Source organism: Lepidothrix coronata, unplaced genomic scaffold (assembly GCF_001604755.1).
Source record: "Lepidothrix coronata isolate B3197 unplaced genomic scaffold, Lepidothrix_coronata-1.0 Scaffold371, whole genome shotgun sequence".
Classification (NCBI taxonomy): domain Eukaryota; kingdom Metazoa; phylum Chordata; class Aves; order Passeriformes; family Pipridae; genus Lepidothrix; species Lepidothrix coronata.
In genome coordinates this window covers 8,536-22,778 of record NW_016690551.1, presented here as the reverse complement: position 1 = coordinate 22,778, position 14,243 = coordinate 8,536, and the positions used below count along the sequence as shown (strand labels likewise).

At 61.2% G+C, this 14,243-nt stretch overlaps 2 protein-coding genes across 2 annotated transcripts; one reads left to right on the top strand and one right to left on the bottom strand.

The window, feature by feature from the left end:
- Positions 1 to 7,189: 7,189 nt before the first annotated feature.
- On the top strand, positions 7,190 to 9,233 carry GDF15 (growth differentiation factor 15). The gene is made up of 2 exons (XM_017839023.1): positions 7,190 to 7,514; positions 8,189 to 9,233. Exons 1-2 carry the CDS (start codon positions 7,190 to 7,192, stop codon positions 8,980 to 8,982), a joined length of 1,119 nt encoding a protein of 372 aa, XP_017694512.1. The 3' UTR covers positions 8,983 to 9,233.
- A 551-nt stretch (positions 9,234 to 9,784) lies between these two features.
- LRRC25 (leucine rich repeat containing 25) lies at positions 9,785 to 14,155 on the bottom strand. Its single transcript, XM_017839022.1, has 3 exons — positions 12,956 to 14,155; positions 11,898 to 12,773; positions 9,785 to 11,504 (listed from the first exon to the last, which is right to left on the bottom strand). The coding sequence occupies exons 2-3, from the start codon at positions 12,746 to 12,748 to the stop codon at positions 11,384 to 11,386; spliced, it is 972 nt and encodes a 323-aa protein (XP_017694511.1). The 5' UTR covers positions 12,749 to 12,773; positions 12,956 to 14,155; the 3' UTR covers positions 9,785 to 11,383.
- Between the last annotated feature and the right edge of the window lie 88 nt (positions 14,156 to 14,243).

Genomic DNA, 14,243 nt, shown 5'->3' with positions numbered 1-14,243 from the left:
GGCTCCTGGTCGATCCAGGACAGGTGGAGAGTGCAACTCCTCCACAGATCCAACCTGATCTGGGATGTGGTGCTGGATCCTGGATCCTGGAACCAGGATCCTGGATGGCTCCTGGTCGATCCAGGACAGGTGGAGAGTGCAACTCCTCCACAGATCCAGCCTGATCTGGGATGTGATGCTGGATCCTGGAACCAGGATCCTGGATGGCTCCTAGTTGATCCAGGGCAGCCAGAGGGTGCAACCCCTCCACAGATCCAGGTTAATCCAGGACTTGGGGACAGTCCAACCCCTCCACAGCTCCAGCGTGGTCCTGGGGGCTTCTCCTGGTCCTGACTCTCCTGTTGTTGCAGAGATGGCAGGAAAAGGTGCTGGTTTGTGCCTGGAGGGGGGGGATCAGAAAGGAAAACACCCCAGTTCTTCAGGAATCTCTGCTTTTCCTCTGTCTTTTTTGTGGGAATGTTGGGGTTTTTTTCCTGAGCTGCCACGGTGATCTTGCTGGGTTCTCCAACTTTTTCTGGGAGACAGAGCTTTTATTCCCCCCACCAACACCCAGCACGTGCTGGGCACTGGGAATTTGGGATCTCCCTCCCAGGTGAGCCAGGACTGGAGCTCCCTGAGCCGACCCCTGATGACATCACTCCCCTTTTAATTCCCTTTATAAGGTGATGAACGTTTCCTGCACGGTGCTCCCGGGGGTGATGTCACGTTTCGGGCATGTCATGTGTCCATGAGGTCATTTTGCAAACAGCTCCCTGGAGGGGCAGATCCAAGGTTTTGCCGGTGCTGAGGAGGCTCATCGTGGAGCATCCCACTGGGATTCCTTGGTGGAGATCCAGAGATTCACGGAGGAGATGCCTTCGGTGGACTGGCCCCTCGTAGATCTTAATTCTTTCCTTTAACATCCTACTCTGCTCCCCCTCCCTTCCAGCCTTCCAAACCCTTCCTAAACGAGGTGGGAATTTTGGGCAGCGTCCATCTGGCAGGCTGCTCCCTCCCCGTGGTTTCCCAGCTTGCAAATCAAAGCTGAGCTCAGGCAAAGGTGCCCGAGGAGAGCCCACCCTCTCCCGCAGCCGCTGCTCCCCGGAGCTTCCACGGCCTCGGATCTGGGGCAGGGGAATGGCTGGAATTTCCTGCCTGCTCCCGGCAGCCCTCGCTGCCTCCGGTGGGGCATGTGCAGGCAGGTCCCAGGGCATGTCCAAGGGCAAATCCAAGGGCAAATCCCAAGCAGGTCCCAGAGCAAATCCCAGGGCAGGTCCAAGACATGCCCCAGCACGTGTCCCACACATGTCCCAGAGCAGGATTCGCTGCCTCTCCCGCCCTGGGACGAGCTCCTGGGGATGAAAAGCCTCCCAGCACAGCCGAGAATTCCCAGCATGAGCTTCCCATCGCAGGGACGATGCTCTGCCTGCCTGTTCCCCCATCCCAAGGGCTCCTCACCGTGACTTCCCACCGCGCTTCCCACCTGGATCCAGCCTTCCAGGGGATACACAGGGACGTTCTCCACCAACCTCTGCTGCAGGGTGGGATTTTCTTGGCTGGTTCCCAACCAGCCTGAGGGGGGAAAAATCCCTTCTTGCTGCTCCTCTCTCCAGCTGCTCCCCGCTGCTGTGGATGCTCCATGCGGGAGCAACGTGCCCTGTGTACACAACCCTTTCCCGAGTCATGCTCCGGTGACTAATTCCCTCCTGACAGGCACGTGGAGCCTGGTCCATGTTTGGGATCACAAATAAATCCGTTTGTTTCTGCTGGAGGCCGGACCAACGGCAACTTCGTGGAATTCTCTATCACCTTCCACCCTCATTCCTCGTCCAAAGCTGTGCCTTGTGCTCCAAAAAAACAACCCATCCGGGCTCTTAAAATCCTGCAGTTTTAAGGTTGTCCTTCCCTTGGAGCATCTTCCTTGGTGAAAGAGATGCTGTTCTGGGACGTGCCCAGGTTGGATTTGATTTCCTTCATCTATATTTTTCCCATCACTTAAAAAAAAAAAAAAAGCAAAAACCAAACATCCAGACCCTTAAAATCCTTCAGTTTTAAGGAGCTTTCTGGGTTAACCTTCCCTTTTTTCCATGTCCTAAGGGTTCCCTTAGTAAAAGAGATGCTGTTCTGGGATGTGCCCAGGCTGGATTTGATTTCCTTCGTCTATTTTTCCCATCACTTAAAACAAACAAACAAACAAACAAACATCCAGACCCTTAAAATCCTTCAGTTTTAAGGAGATTTCTTCCCTTGTAGCATCTCCCAAGGGTTTCCCTGGGAAAGGAGATGCTGCTCTGGGATGTGCCCAGGTTGGATTATGTTCCTTTCATCCATTTTTCCCATCTGCTCCCTGCTGGAAAAATTTTTGGAGGAAGCATTTAGAGCTCATCTGGGTCCCTTTGGAGCCTCGTGCTCCACTCCTGGGTTGGGCCCCACCATCCCAAGGGATCACAATGCTCCCAAAAGCCCTGCTCTGGGAATACCTCCTGGAAAATGGAGGGAAGGGGCTGTTTGGGCACACTGGGGGGTCAAGAGGCATCTCCCATGGAACAGAAAGAGGCTCCCACCATGGAAAAGCTGCTTTTTAAAGCTGCTTCTCAATAACAATCTCAATAACCCACATCAATCCTGCTCGGGTTGAGCTCGTTCCCAGCTGCTCCTGCAGATGATCCTGAATATCCCGAGCTGGAAGAGACCCACAAAACCCATGAAATCCAGCTCCATGAAGCCCTCAAGGTGTTTATACCTTCTGATGGGGAAACACCATCACAAACCACGAAGAATCCTCACCGGAGCCCACCCGGCAATCCCCGTGTCCCGGGAATCCCCGTGTCCCGGGAATCCCCGTGTCCCGGGAATCCTCGTGTCCCGGCAATCCCCGTGTCCCGGGAATCCCCGTGTCCCAGGAACCCCTCCAGGAAAGGCGCTCCTTGGAAGGTGAGAACATCCCGGTGGCGAGAGCATCTCCGTGAGGAAGGTGTTGGTGGCGTGACCGAGGATTTCCCAAGCCCCGTTTCCATTTTCGGCGGTCGCATGGGAGGCATTTCCTGCACTTCCCCGGGGCCGAGGGGGGCCGGGAATCCGAGTTAATCGTTGACTGGGAGGCAGGAATGTCTTCGTCCAAGTGGAGCAGAAGTCTCATTTTTGGGAGATGCCGTAAACTTCGGAGCAAAGGGGAGAAAACTGTGATCCCTGCTGGGAGGGGGGCAAAAGCTGCTTTGTTTTGCTCGCCCTGGTTGTCTTTAGTTTGGAAACATCCAAAGGTCACCTCGGCCTCCACTCCACCGCTCCATGGTGGCAGCGCCTGGCATTGGGAAAACACTGGATGTGGCTTCCCAAACATCCCAGGCCGGCAGCAGAGGGAAAGCCCCATCTCCCATCCCTCTGTGCCCATCCCCAGACCCGAAATGAGATGGGATGGAGCCGCAATCCCCTGGTAAATCTGGGATGTGATCCCTGCCACCGGGGGCCTGGCTGGGTTCTTCCCCTTCCCCTGAGGGTTTTCTCACTCTGAATTAGCCTTGGAAGTGCCAGAGGTGCTTCCAGCCCCACCTTCCCTCGAGACAAACCCCTAAAGGGCAGCTTGGATCTCCCTGTGGCAGCAGCAGCAGCCAGGCTGCTCTTCCCATTTTATCCTTTGGAAAACTACGCCGTGGGAAAGCATTATTTGCCTTGTTTTCAGGGGATTTTCCTCCTCCACTGCCAAACTTGCTCAGCCCAAGTGATTTCAGGGTGCAACGAGGTCCCTGAGGGACATGGGGGGCACCTGATCCGGCCTGTTTGCCTGGCAGTGGGAAGCTCTGGGTGCTGGGAGCTGTAACCCCCCTCTGTGGGTCATGGGGTGATGCCCCCCTGTTCCCGAGGGGCTCTGGGCATGTTTTTGGGCTCTCTTTGCCCGACAGCTGCAAGGAACTGAGAGACCCAAAATCCGGAGGGCAGCACTTCCCCTCTCACCGCTTGTGATAAGGAACTCTACAAAAAAAAACCACCCCGAGGTTTCTGCCAGCTCGGGCAGCTGGGGGGAATTTCCTGCTTTTTGGGGGAATAGAAGCCCTCTGGAGCCCCCTCATCTGTGCTCTCCCCCCTCTCAGTGTCCCCCCACCAGAGCTGGGAGGGCAGGGCAGGGGCAGCCCCTCGACCACCGTCCCAAGGATGGGTGGAACGATGGATTTGGAGGAGCCCCCGTTGCACGTGGCCGGTTTGGGGTTTTGTCCTCGGATCCAACACGGCACCGGGAGCTTCTCCTGTCCCGCTCCAAGCCCTGCTCCAGCTGGTTCAAGCTCAGGGCTGCATCCAGCCCACGTTCCATGGGGAAGTGACTCATGTTCATGTTCCCCTTCCTGGGTTTTTTAGAAGTTCAATCTCAGCATTTGCGAGGCGGCTTCTTCCCCTCAGTCTGGGCCACAAGGGGCTCTGGGATGGCACCCACCACCCCCACCACGCTTCCCACCCATCCCCATCCCCTGGAGGTGGAGAGAAGGGAAAAAGACTATTTACAGGGAATCATGGAATGGTTTGACTTGGAAGGGACATTAAAGCCCACCCAGTTCCAACCCCTGCCATGGGCTGGGACACCTTCCCCTATCCCAGGCTGCTCCAAGCTTCATCCAACCTGGCCTTGGACACTTCCACACCTTCCCAGGCTCAGCAGTGCCTGCTCTGAGCTTTCCCTGGACTTCCCAGCAGCCTTTCCAGCCGCTGGATCTCTGTGTGATGCTTTAATCACTGGATCCCCCAATTTCTCTCCTGCTTGATGTGTGTGGAGAAGCGACAGCCCCGTGGCATCAGCTCCTGCTCACCCTCATCCCATCTCAGGTGCTCTGAGCTCTAGGAGTCCCTGGGAACAGCAATCCCACGGTCTTTCCTGCTCTAGATCCCTGCCAGGTAGGTGGGAGCTGTGCCGGGCTGAGGGACCCACAGAGGATGCACTAAGCGGAGAGGAGCCTTCATCCCGCAGGGAAGAGGCGTTGGATAAACCTGACCCTCATAAACCTGACCTTCCGAAGCCAAAGGATGTGCTAACGGCCCGGGAAGAGCTGGGAGGAAACGTGGGATGGAGCAGAGGCTGCGCAATCCCCTCTTGCAGGCTGGTGAGGACACGCTGGGACATTTCGTCATCGCTCGGTCGGGGAATCAAACCAGCTCCCAAAATCCCTGTTTTATGGCTTCAGCCGGGCTGTAAATCTCCGACTTCCAGGGCTGGCGCCTTTCAGGGGGGAAAACATCCGGCTCCAGCAACCTTTGGTGCTCCGGCAGCGGCGGGATCGTGCGTCACTCCGGGATGGGGCTCGCGCCCACGGAGAGAAAATCCATTGCAAAAGCAGAACTTCGGGATTTCGGGGTTTGCCGGGTCTTGCTCAATGTCATCGAAGGGGTCGGGGCCTCTTCCCCTGCCTGGACATGCCGAGGGCTCCGTTTCAGCTCTGGATGAGCACGTTTGGCACCATGTGGATGGTGGAAGGGGCTGGTGGCCGGGCTGGCACCTGCCGGGGACACGGAGATGTCCGGAGTGGAGGGGGTGACGTGATGGTGATGGTTCTGCCCCAGGGTGGTAGCCAGAGGTTTGTGGTCCTCCTGGGTGATGCTCCCTCTCCCTTCCTCCTTGGAGTGAGGGGATGAAGGATTGCAGTCACCCCAGCTGACAAAATCCCTGGGAGAGGGGTCACAGTGGGTTTGGTGCTCTGGGAACTCCCTAAGGATCCCCGATGGGAAGACGCTCCAGGAGGGGGGTTCATCCCTGCCCAGCTGCTGGAGGGCTGGGTAATGTCCCACTCATGGCAGCAGCAGGATGGTGCCCAAATCCACACGGGATGAAGCCCTGGAGATAAACGAGGCTGCAACGTTTCCCTGGGAGCCACACATGGGGTTTCACCCAAGCTGGATGCCCTGGGAAGAGAAAAACTCCAGCTCCTCCTCACCCATCCCACTGCAAGGATGGCTCCAGAGCTGGGCAGCAGAGCCAGAGCCAGGGCAATCCCCCCCACATGATGCTGGTCATCCTGACAAACTTCTCCTTTCCCGGGTTTTAGGGTGAAATGTTTGTTCTTGGCTTTGCCTCAGGCAACCCCTTGAGAAGCCGGGCGAGAAAAGCCCGAGGAGAAGCAGGGGATAAACAGCCTTAAATCACGGGATTACTGCGTGCACGTTCACCCCCTGGCAGGAGCACAGCTGAAGACCAGGCACTTGGATCAACTTCAGGACGTTTGGGAACGGCCTCGCCTGCCCTGGGAAGGACCTGCCCGTCCAACTCATCCCACCACCGGCGGTTCCTCATCCGCCCGCTCGTGTTTTTTCGGTCCAAGCATCCCTGAGGAGAAGGCGGGAGGCGGGTGGTCCCGTGCCAACCTCCGTGGCTCGTTCCCACCGGTGGATTTTCTCCTCCCTAGCCCTGGTCTGGCACGGCCGCTGCCCGGCACACACGTGGCCCCGCCGGATTGGTGGCAGGCTCCGTCCTGCCTGGCTCCATTTGGGAGGATGATGATGATGTAACCCAGTGCCACAGTTGCTTCAGAAGGATCGGGACACGGGGCATACCCACCCCTCTCGGCCACACCTGCACGGAGAAACCGGTGCCAGCAGCCGGTTTGGTGGGACAAGGTCCAGGGTTGATCCCACTCCTCCTGCGGGAGCGCGCCCGGCACGAGCCCGGCAGCCCAGCTCCTCCTCCCCGCCCCATTCCCGCCTCGGTGGGATTTCGGGAAGGGGCTGCGTGCGCCTGGATCGGCCCCCTCGTGTGATAACAGGCGCCGGGGCGAGGCGACAGGCAGGGAAGGTGGCTGAGGATGCAGGGATGGAGGAGCCACGCTGGAATGCTGCACAGCATCCCCTCTCCATCTCCCCCTGCCACCCGCTGGGGGAGGTGAGGGGGATTCCCCCAGCCACGCGATCCCGTAGGGGAAACGGGAAGCGGAAGATGGTGGAATAATTGTTGCTGAGAAATAGTATTCCAGACTTTCTTGTCTCTACAGCTTCAAACCGGCTTGTAAATCATCCGGGCTCCAGCGCTGCCTGAACCTTTTGTGCAAAATCCCAGAAAGGAGAAATTCCTGCTGGAAGTTTACTCTGTCACCCACGGCAGGAGGGCGGGCAAAGTTCGGCCCCTATAAAGTCTGGTCTGGTCCAGTTCATTCATTCCCCTGGCAGCACGTCCAGCCTTTGCACGAGATTCGGGAGTAAAGGCTGCCCCGGGAGCTGCAGGATGCCGAGGAGCGCGATGCCCGGAGCGCTGAGGGATGTCTGGGCCACCCTCACCTGCCTCCAGCTCCTTCTGCCCCTCGCCGCCGTGAATTCCCTGCCCCTCACGTGGGACCAGGACAGGCTCCAGCTGGAAGCCGTCAAAAAGGGGATCCTGGAGCGGCTGGGAATGCCGGCTCCCCCCGTCATCCGGCACCAGCCGGACCAGGAGAGCATCCAGAGAGCGCAGCGGCTCTACCAGCAGAAAGTGGCAGAGCTGGCGGGGAACCGGAGCCGGGAAGGGGAGGAGGAGGAGGAGGAATCCATGTCCAGGACCCGGCGTTTGCACCGCCTGACCCCCATCCGTAAGTGACTCCCCGTCATTCCACGACCCTCATCCCCCCGACACACGCGTGTGTCCCAGCGCGTCCCAGCGCGTCCCGCAGTCGGGCACGGTCGGGACATGACCGGGCATGCAGCACGGTGGCCACGGGCATCCTCGTCCCGCGGCTTCCTTTGCCCTGGAAGAGGGGAGGAGCCGCTGTTGGGGCTCTTTTGCTTAAAAACACCAAGAGCAGGGAATTTGGGATGGAAGCTTTTAATCGGCGGCGCGGTGGCGGCTCGGGGGGCTCGGAGTGGGGCTCGGGGTGGTTTGGGGGTGAGCGGAGGGGAGGTGCCATCCCTCGATCCCCAGCTTGAGCCCCAGTTTGGGGGGGTTATCTGAATCTGAGGGGATTTAGGGGAATATTCTGCTCTTACTGCTTGGGCTGGTGCGGGGACAGCTGGGGAGTGGGGTGGGGGTGCCCCAGTGCGGGGTACCCGCTCTGGCACCGGCAAAACTGAGACCCTCCATCTCGAGGGTCCCTGGAGATGGTGGGTCCTGAGCGATCTGAGGGTAGGGATGAATTTCCAGCACCCCCGGGGATTTGGGGGATTCCCCGGGAGCGGTGGTTCGGCTGCCTGAGCGGGGCTGGTCACAAGCCCGGGCTGACGGGGGAACTGCCGGCTCTTACATCAGCTGTCCCTTCTGTCCCCGCAGTGCTGCGCTGGCCGGACATCCCGCAAGGACACGGGGACTCCCAGGGACACCAGGACCCCCGCGGTCCCCACCGCTACCACCTCCTGCTCTCCCGCGCCGAGGAATTCCAGCGGCAGCTCCAGGTGGTTCAGGCGGAGCTGAAGCTCTTCAAGCGGTCGCCGCCGTCCCCCGAGATGTCCCCGCGCGGCGCTTCGGTGCCTCCCCGGGTCACCATCTACGCCCTGCAGGGGGACGAAGAGACCCCCCAGCTCGTGCAGAGCCAAGAGCTGGACCCCGATTCCCGGAGCCTGGATGTGACAGCAGCCATCCAGCCCTGGGTGGCCGGTCCTGAGGCCACGCTGCGCCTGCAGCTGGACTTCACAGCCAACGTCTCGGCCGCACTGGCCACCTCGGAGGGGGAGACGCTGGTGCTGGAGGTGGAAACCCAGGAGAACACGGCTCGGGGGGCCAGGAGAGCCCGGGGGCTGGAGGAGGAGTGCGGGAAGAGCGATGGGAAGTGTTGCCTGAAGTCGCTGAAGGTCTCCTTCCAGGACATCGGCTGGTCGGACTGGGTCATCGCCCCCCACAGCTACTACATGAGGTTCTGCGAGGGTTCCTGCCCCCACAACTACAAGCCGGCCAACATGCACGCCCAGATCAAATCCCGAGTGCATTCCCTGTCCAAGGCCACCCCCCCTCCCTGCTGTGTCCCTGCTGGATACGACCCCATGGTGCTGATGCACTACGACGGCGAGGGCAGGCTGGTCTCCAGCGTCTTCGAGGACATGTTGGTCACCAGGTGCCACTGTGCCTGATGGCATCGCCGGTGGCTCCAACCGGGACGTGTCGCTGCCCAGGTGAGGCCTCCTGGCAGCTCCAGCACCCCAAAATTCAGATTCTGTGGCATTAAGTGCCTCCAAGCCAGCCCCGACTCCACCAACCCAGCTCAGCCCCAAGAATGTCCAGCTCCAGCGTCCCAAAATCCACACCCTGTGGCACCAAATGACTCCACGCCAGACCTGGCTCCACCACTGAGCTCAGCCTCAGAACCTCCAGCTTCAGCATCCCAAAATCCAGACCCTCTGGCACCAAGTGCCTTCACATCAGACCCATCTCCACTGTCCAGTTTAGCCCCAGATTCTCCAGTTCCACTCTGGGGCTTTCAGCTCTGACTCAGCCCTGGGCTTTCCAGTTTTGGATTCCTCTCCACAACAACATATTCCCTCCTCTCTTTTCTTATTTAAATCCATATTTTATTTATTAAATCCATATTTTGTTTTATTAATCCATACTTAATTTTATCTTCCCACCTGAGATACCCCAAAGGGGCCAGGGTGGGTCTATCCCTGGGTGTCCCCATCCCACCCCATCCCTCCTTCTCTGCTCTAATTTTTATTGACAGAATAGTAGAATAGACTTATTTATAGAACCCCCTTATTTATTTCTAATTTATTGTATTTTATAGCAAAGTGACTTTTTTGAGGGGGAAACGAGGTTTGTTTTTTTTTTTTTTGTCTATTTGTACTTTATATATTTCCGTAAAACAGGAAGGATATAATAACGACAATGAATAAAGTGATGGGAACAGGGATTCTGGCTGCTCCTCCTGCACAGCTGGCTTGGGGGGGGGTCTCCCACCAGAGCTCCCTCAGCTCCCTTGGGATCTGACTCCATATGGATTTGCTGGTAAATCCTCGTGGCTTTCCAGTGCCATGCTGCCAGCGTGTCAGGAAGATCTGGGCACTGCTCCAGAGACCTTTGAGTTGTTTATGCCCTTGGGATGGGTGTTGGGCACAGCCTTGACCCCCGGGAGGGACGTCCAGCCAGGATGGGGCCGTCACCCGATTTCCAGGTGCCTCCGGCCCCGGGACCCCACGGGCACCAAGGGGTGGGGGAAACCCCCCACAGGGGTTTGGGGGCACATGGTGTGTCCCCACCACGGCTTCATGGGGTGGCTGTGCTGGTCACAGCTCCTCTGTGTCCTGTCCCCTCTCCCGCTGGGATCCGGGGGTGTCCTGGGCTTCCCGGCCCCTCGGCAGCTGCTGGTGGGACCCGGGCTTGAGGGATGTGGGATATGGGGACCTCTACTCTGGGAATGGGGGCGTTGGGGACCAGGGCTTGAAGGACACAAGCTATGGAGATGTCCACTCTGGGGACACGGACTTGAGGGACCTGGGTCTTGGTCCCTTGGGACCACCACTTTGGGGACGTGGGCTCTGGGGACCTGTCCTTGAGGGTATTGGTCCCTTGGGACCCCTGCCCTGGGCAGATGGGCTCTGTGGACGTGTCCTTGGGGCTCTTGGTCCCTTGGGACCTCCACTTTGGGGACAAAGGCTTTGGGGACCTGTCCTTGAGGGTTCTGGTTCCTTGGGACCCCCACTTTGGGGACACGTGCTTTTGGAGCTCCAGGGACCTTCCACTGGGAAAAGCCCTGTGTCCTGCCCAGGGCTCCCCACAGACCACGAGCTCCACGGGTAATTAAAGACAATTAAACCATTTAATGGGCACAGTGAAGCCTCACAGGGGTCAAGGGTGGGGGGGATGGATGAGGGGACACCCACACAAGGCACAGGGGGTCCCCTTGTCCCCCAGGCTGCCGTTCCCCTCAGGGTGCCCAAACTCGGGGTCTCGCCAGGAGGACTGAAAACAAGGATTTTCCCTCCATTCCCCAGAGGGGCAGATTGAGCAGGAGGAGAACGGGGGGCACAGCCGGGCCCGGATGTGCCCAACCGCCGGCACGGCCCCGAGCCAGCGCTGCCCCCGACGCTCCCCATCGGCCCCAAAAGGGGAAGAGGAACCCAAGGCCGTGGTCACCCCCTGGCCCTGCTCCTCCCCGGGGGCCCCGCGTGCGCCCCGGGGCCGGAAGGCTCCGGCTGCCGGCGGATGAGGCGTCCCCGCAGTCGGTGGCCACCGGCCCCGGGAGGAAGTGTCAGCTCAGCCCTTGCTGAGCCCTGCGGTGGGAACTGGGGCCGTGGCAGGGCCTGGGGCCGGGGGGTGTTAAAACCAACCCCCCCACAGGGAGGCATTCCCACAGGAAATGTCGCGTGGGAACCACCCGTGTGCCCGGCCCGGCCGTGGGGAAGCCCGTGGAGCCGTGGGCTGTCCCTGTCCCCTCTGGGCTGGGGGGACAGCAGGGGAAGACAGCAGGGGGCAGAGGGTCCCTCCCAGTCCCCCCAGTGTCCTCCTCGCCCCCACCCCCAGTCCCTCCCAGTCCCCTCAGTGGTCGGGAATGATGTAAACGTCCTCGGTGGGGCCCAGAGTGTTGGCGTAGATGGGCTGGTCCCCGGGATCAGCCTCGTTCTCCAGGAAATAATTCTCATCCTCCGGGACCTGGGGGCTGGGGGGACGGGGGGGGGCTCAGTGGGGAGTGAATGTCACAGGGGTCAGGGAGGGAAGGGCTCGGGCCCTGGAAGCGCCTGGGACTTGGGGATGGTGGGATGGGACAGGACAGGAGGGCACTGGGGTGGCATGTGTGGGACTGGACAGCATGGCACAGCAGGGGGTGGGATGGGATGGGATGGGAGAGATGGGATGGATGGGGTGGATGGGATGGGGTGGAACAGGATGGGAGATGATGGATGGATGGATAGATGGATAGATGGATGGACAGAGGGATGGGATGGGATGGGATGGGATGGGATGGGATGGGATGGGATGGGATGGGATGGGATGGGATGGGATGGGATGGGATGGGATGCCAGCACAGCAGGGTGGGATGCCAGAGCCTCACCTGTACCGCTGTTCCTTCCACCCCGGTGCCCATCCCTGCTTGGTGGCCGGGGCGGTGCCGGGGCTCACGAAGACGTTCTCGTAGTCGGGCACATCGGCGACCTCGGCGACCTCGTTGGTGCCAATCCCGTCGTCCCGGCTGACGTACTGGGGCTGCCGGACGCCCGCACCGGGGTCCTGCTTCCCCCACCCCGCCCCGGCCACCGCGGCCCCCGCCCTCCTCCGCCGATAACACACCAGGGCAGCGCCCACGGCCACCAGCGCGGCCACCGCGGCCACCGCCCCGGCCACGCCGCCCACCAGCCCCGCGCTGACCCCGCACTCCCGGCCGTGGAATTCCGTGACGTTCAGGGGCTCCTGGTGGGACGTGAAGCAGCGGCACCAGCGGGTGGCCGGGTGGGCGCAGGGGGCCAGGACGGTGCCCACCACGTCGCAGCGGCAGGACACGGAGAGGGAGGTGAGGGAGGGATGGAAGGCGTCGGGGGGCACGGCAGAGAGGGGGTTCCCCTCCAGCTTCAGGGTGCTCAGGGCCGTGGCATGGGTGAAGAGCCCCTCGGGCAGCTCCCGCAGCCGGTTGTAGCTCAGGTCCAGCTCCTTCAGCCTGGGCCCGAGGCGGGATGAGGGGCTCAGGGCCTCGATGCCGTTGTGGCTCAGGAACAGCCATCGCTTCTGGTAGAAAGGGCCCAAGTCCAGCTCGGCACATCCACGGGTTTTGTTGGTCAGGTCCAGGTCTTGGGCATCATCCCCCAGCACGCCGAAGCAGCGGGACACGGGGACCGTGGGGCTCGTGGGGGTCACAGGGCGCAGCAGCAGCAGCAGCAGCAGCATGAGAGGAGCTGCAGGGACCCCCATGACCCCTCCAGCACACCGGGAACGCCTGGGTGGGAAACAGGAATCAGGACCCTCGTTCCCACCGGATTCCCCCTCCCGCCGCAAACCAGTGCAGCCCAGTCCGGCCCCCCCGCCCTGCTCCTTCTCTCCCAGGGCTGGGCAGCTCCCGGGGGTCCCAGCAGGTCGTTTCCTGCCCCCTCCTCCCCAGCCCCAGCCCCCCCGACTCGCCTGCGCTCCGGCCGCTGCTGCTGGTGCGGGGAAGAGGAACGGGCGGGTCCGGCGGCTCCGTGTCACCCCGTTAGGGCGTAGCCGGCCCCGGAGGGGGGGCAGGGGGGCAGCACCCCCCAACTCAGCACCCCCTGGCCCCGTCGGACCCCCCTCTAATCCTTTCCTGGGGTTCTGAACATCCCCCCAGCACCGGCTGGGGGTCCCCGGTGCCCTGGGAGCATCCGAGGGCTGGGGGGCACACGTGGGCACACAGACCCCCCCACTGGCAGCACGGGGACCCCCCCCCCGCATGTGAAGGGACCCCAGGGCTGGGTGGTTGGGGGGCTCTGTGCGTGGATGGGTGTCCCTGTCCCCTGGGTGTCCCCATCCTGGTGTCCCTCCCGTGGCCGTGTCCTCCCCGTGGCTGCCACTCGTGTCGGTGTCCCACGTGCACCGAGTCCACCATGGTTTTGTCCACTCCTCGTTTCCAAGCCCCTTTGTGCCCACCCCTGCTGTGTCCCCGTCGTGTCCCCCCGTGTCCCTCTGTGTCCCCCCCGTGTCCCTCTGTGTCCCTCTGTCCCACCGTGTCCGTGTTCGCCCCCTGGTGTCCAAGTCCTTCCATGTCCACCCACCCATATCCGTGTCCGTGTGTCCGTCCCCGCATGTGAATGTCCGTGCACACTCACGTCCGTGTCCCTCCATGTCCCCTCCCTCCCGTCCGTGTCCCCCCTCGTGTCCGTGTCCCTCCCTTGTGTCCGTGTCCCCCCTCGTGTCCGTGTCCCTGTACGTCCATCCCCTCGCATGTGTCCACCCCCTCGTGTCCGTGTCCACCCTGTCATTGGTGTCCTTCTGTGTCCCCTGTGTCCGTGTCCACCCCCACGTGACCGCGTCCATCCACGTCCACCCTCTCCCATCTGTGTCCCTCTGTGACCTCCGTGTCCAACCCCTCGTGTCACTGCCCCTTTAAGTCACCCCCTCGTGCCCGTGTCCCCCCATGTGTCCCCTCTCCTGTCGATGATGCCCCTCACGTCCGAATCCCTGGGTGCCCACCCCTTTCTGTGTCCCACGCACATCCATGTCCCTCCGTGCCCACCCCCTCACGTCCGTGTCCCCCGTGTCACATCCGTGTCCCTCTGCGTCCCATGTCCACCCCTTCATGTCCACGGCCCTCCATGCCCAACCTCCGTGACCGTGTCCCCCCTGTCACAACCGTGTCCCCCTGTGTCCCCTCCGTCCGTGTCCGCCCCTCGTGCCCGCATCCCTCCACGACCCCCGTGTCCACGTCCACCCTGTCACATCCGTGTCCCCC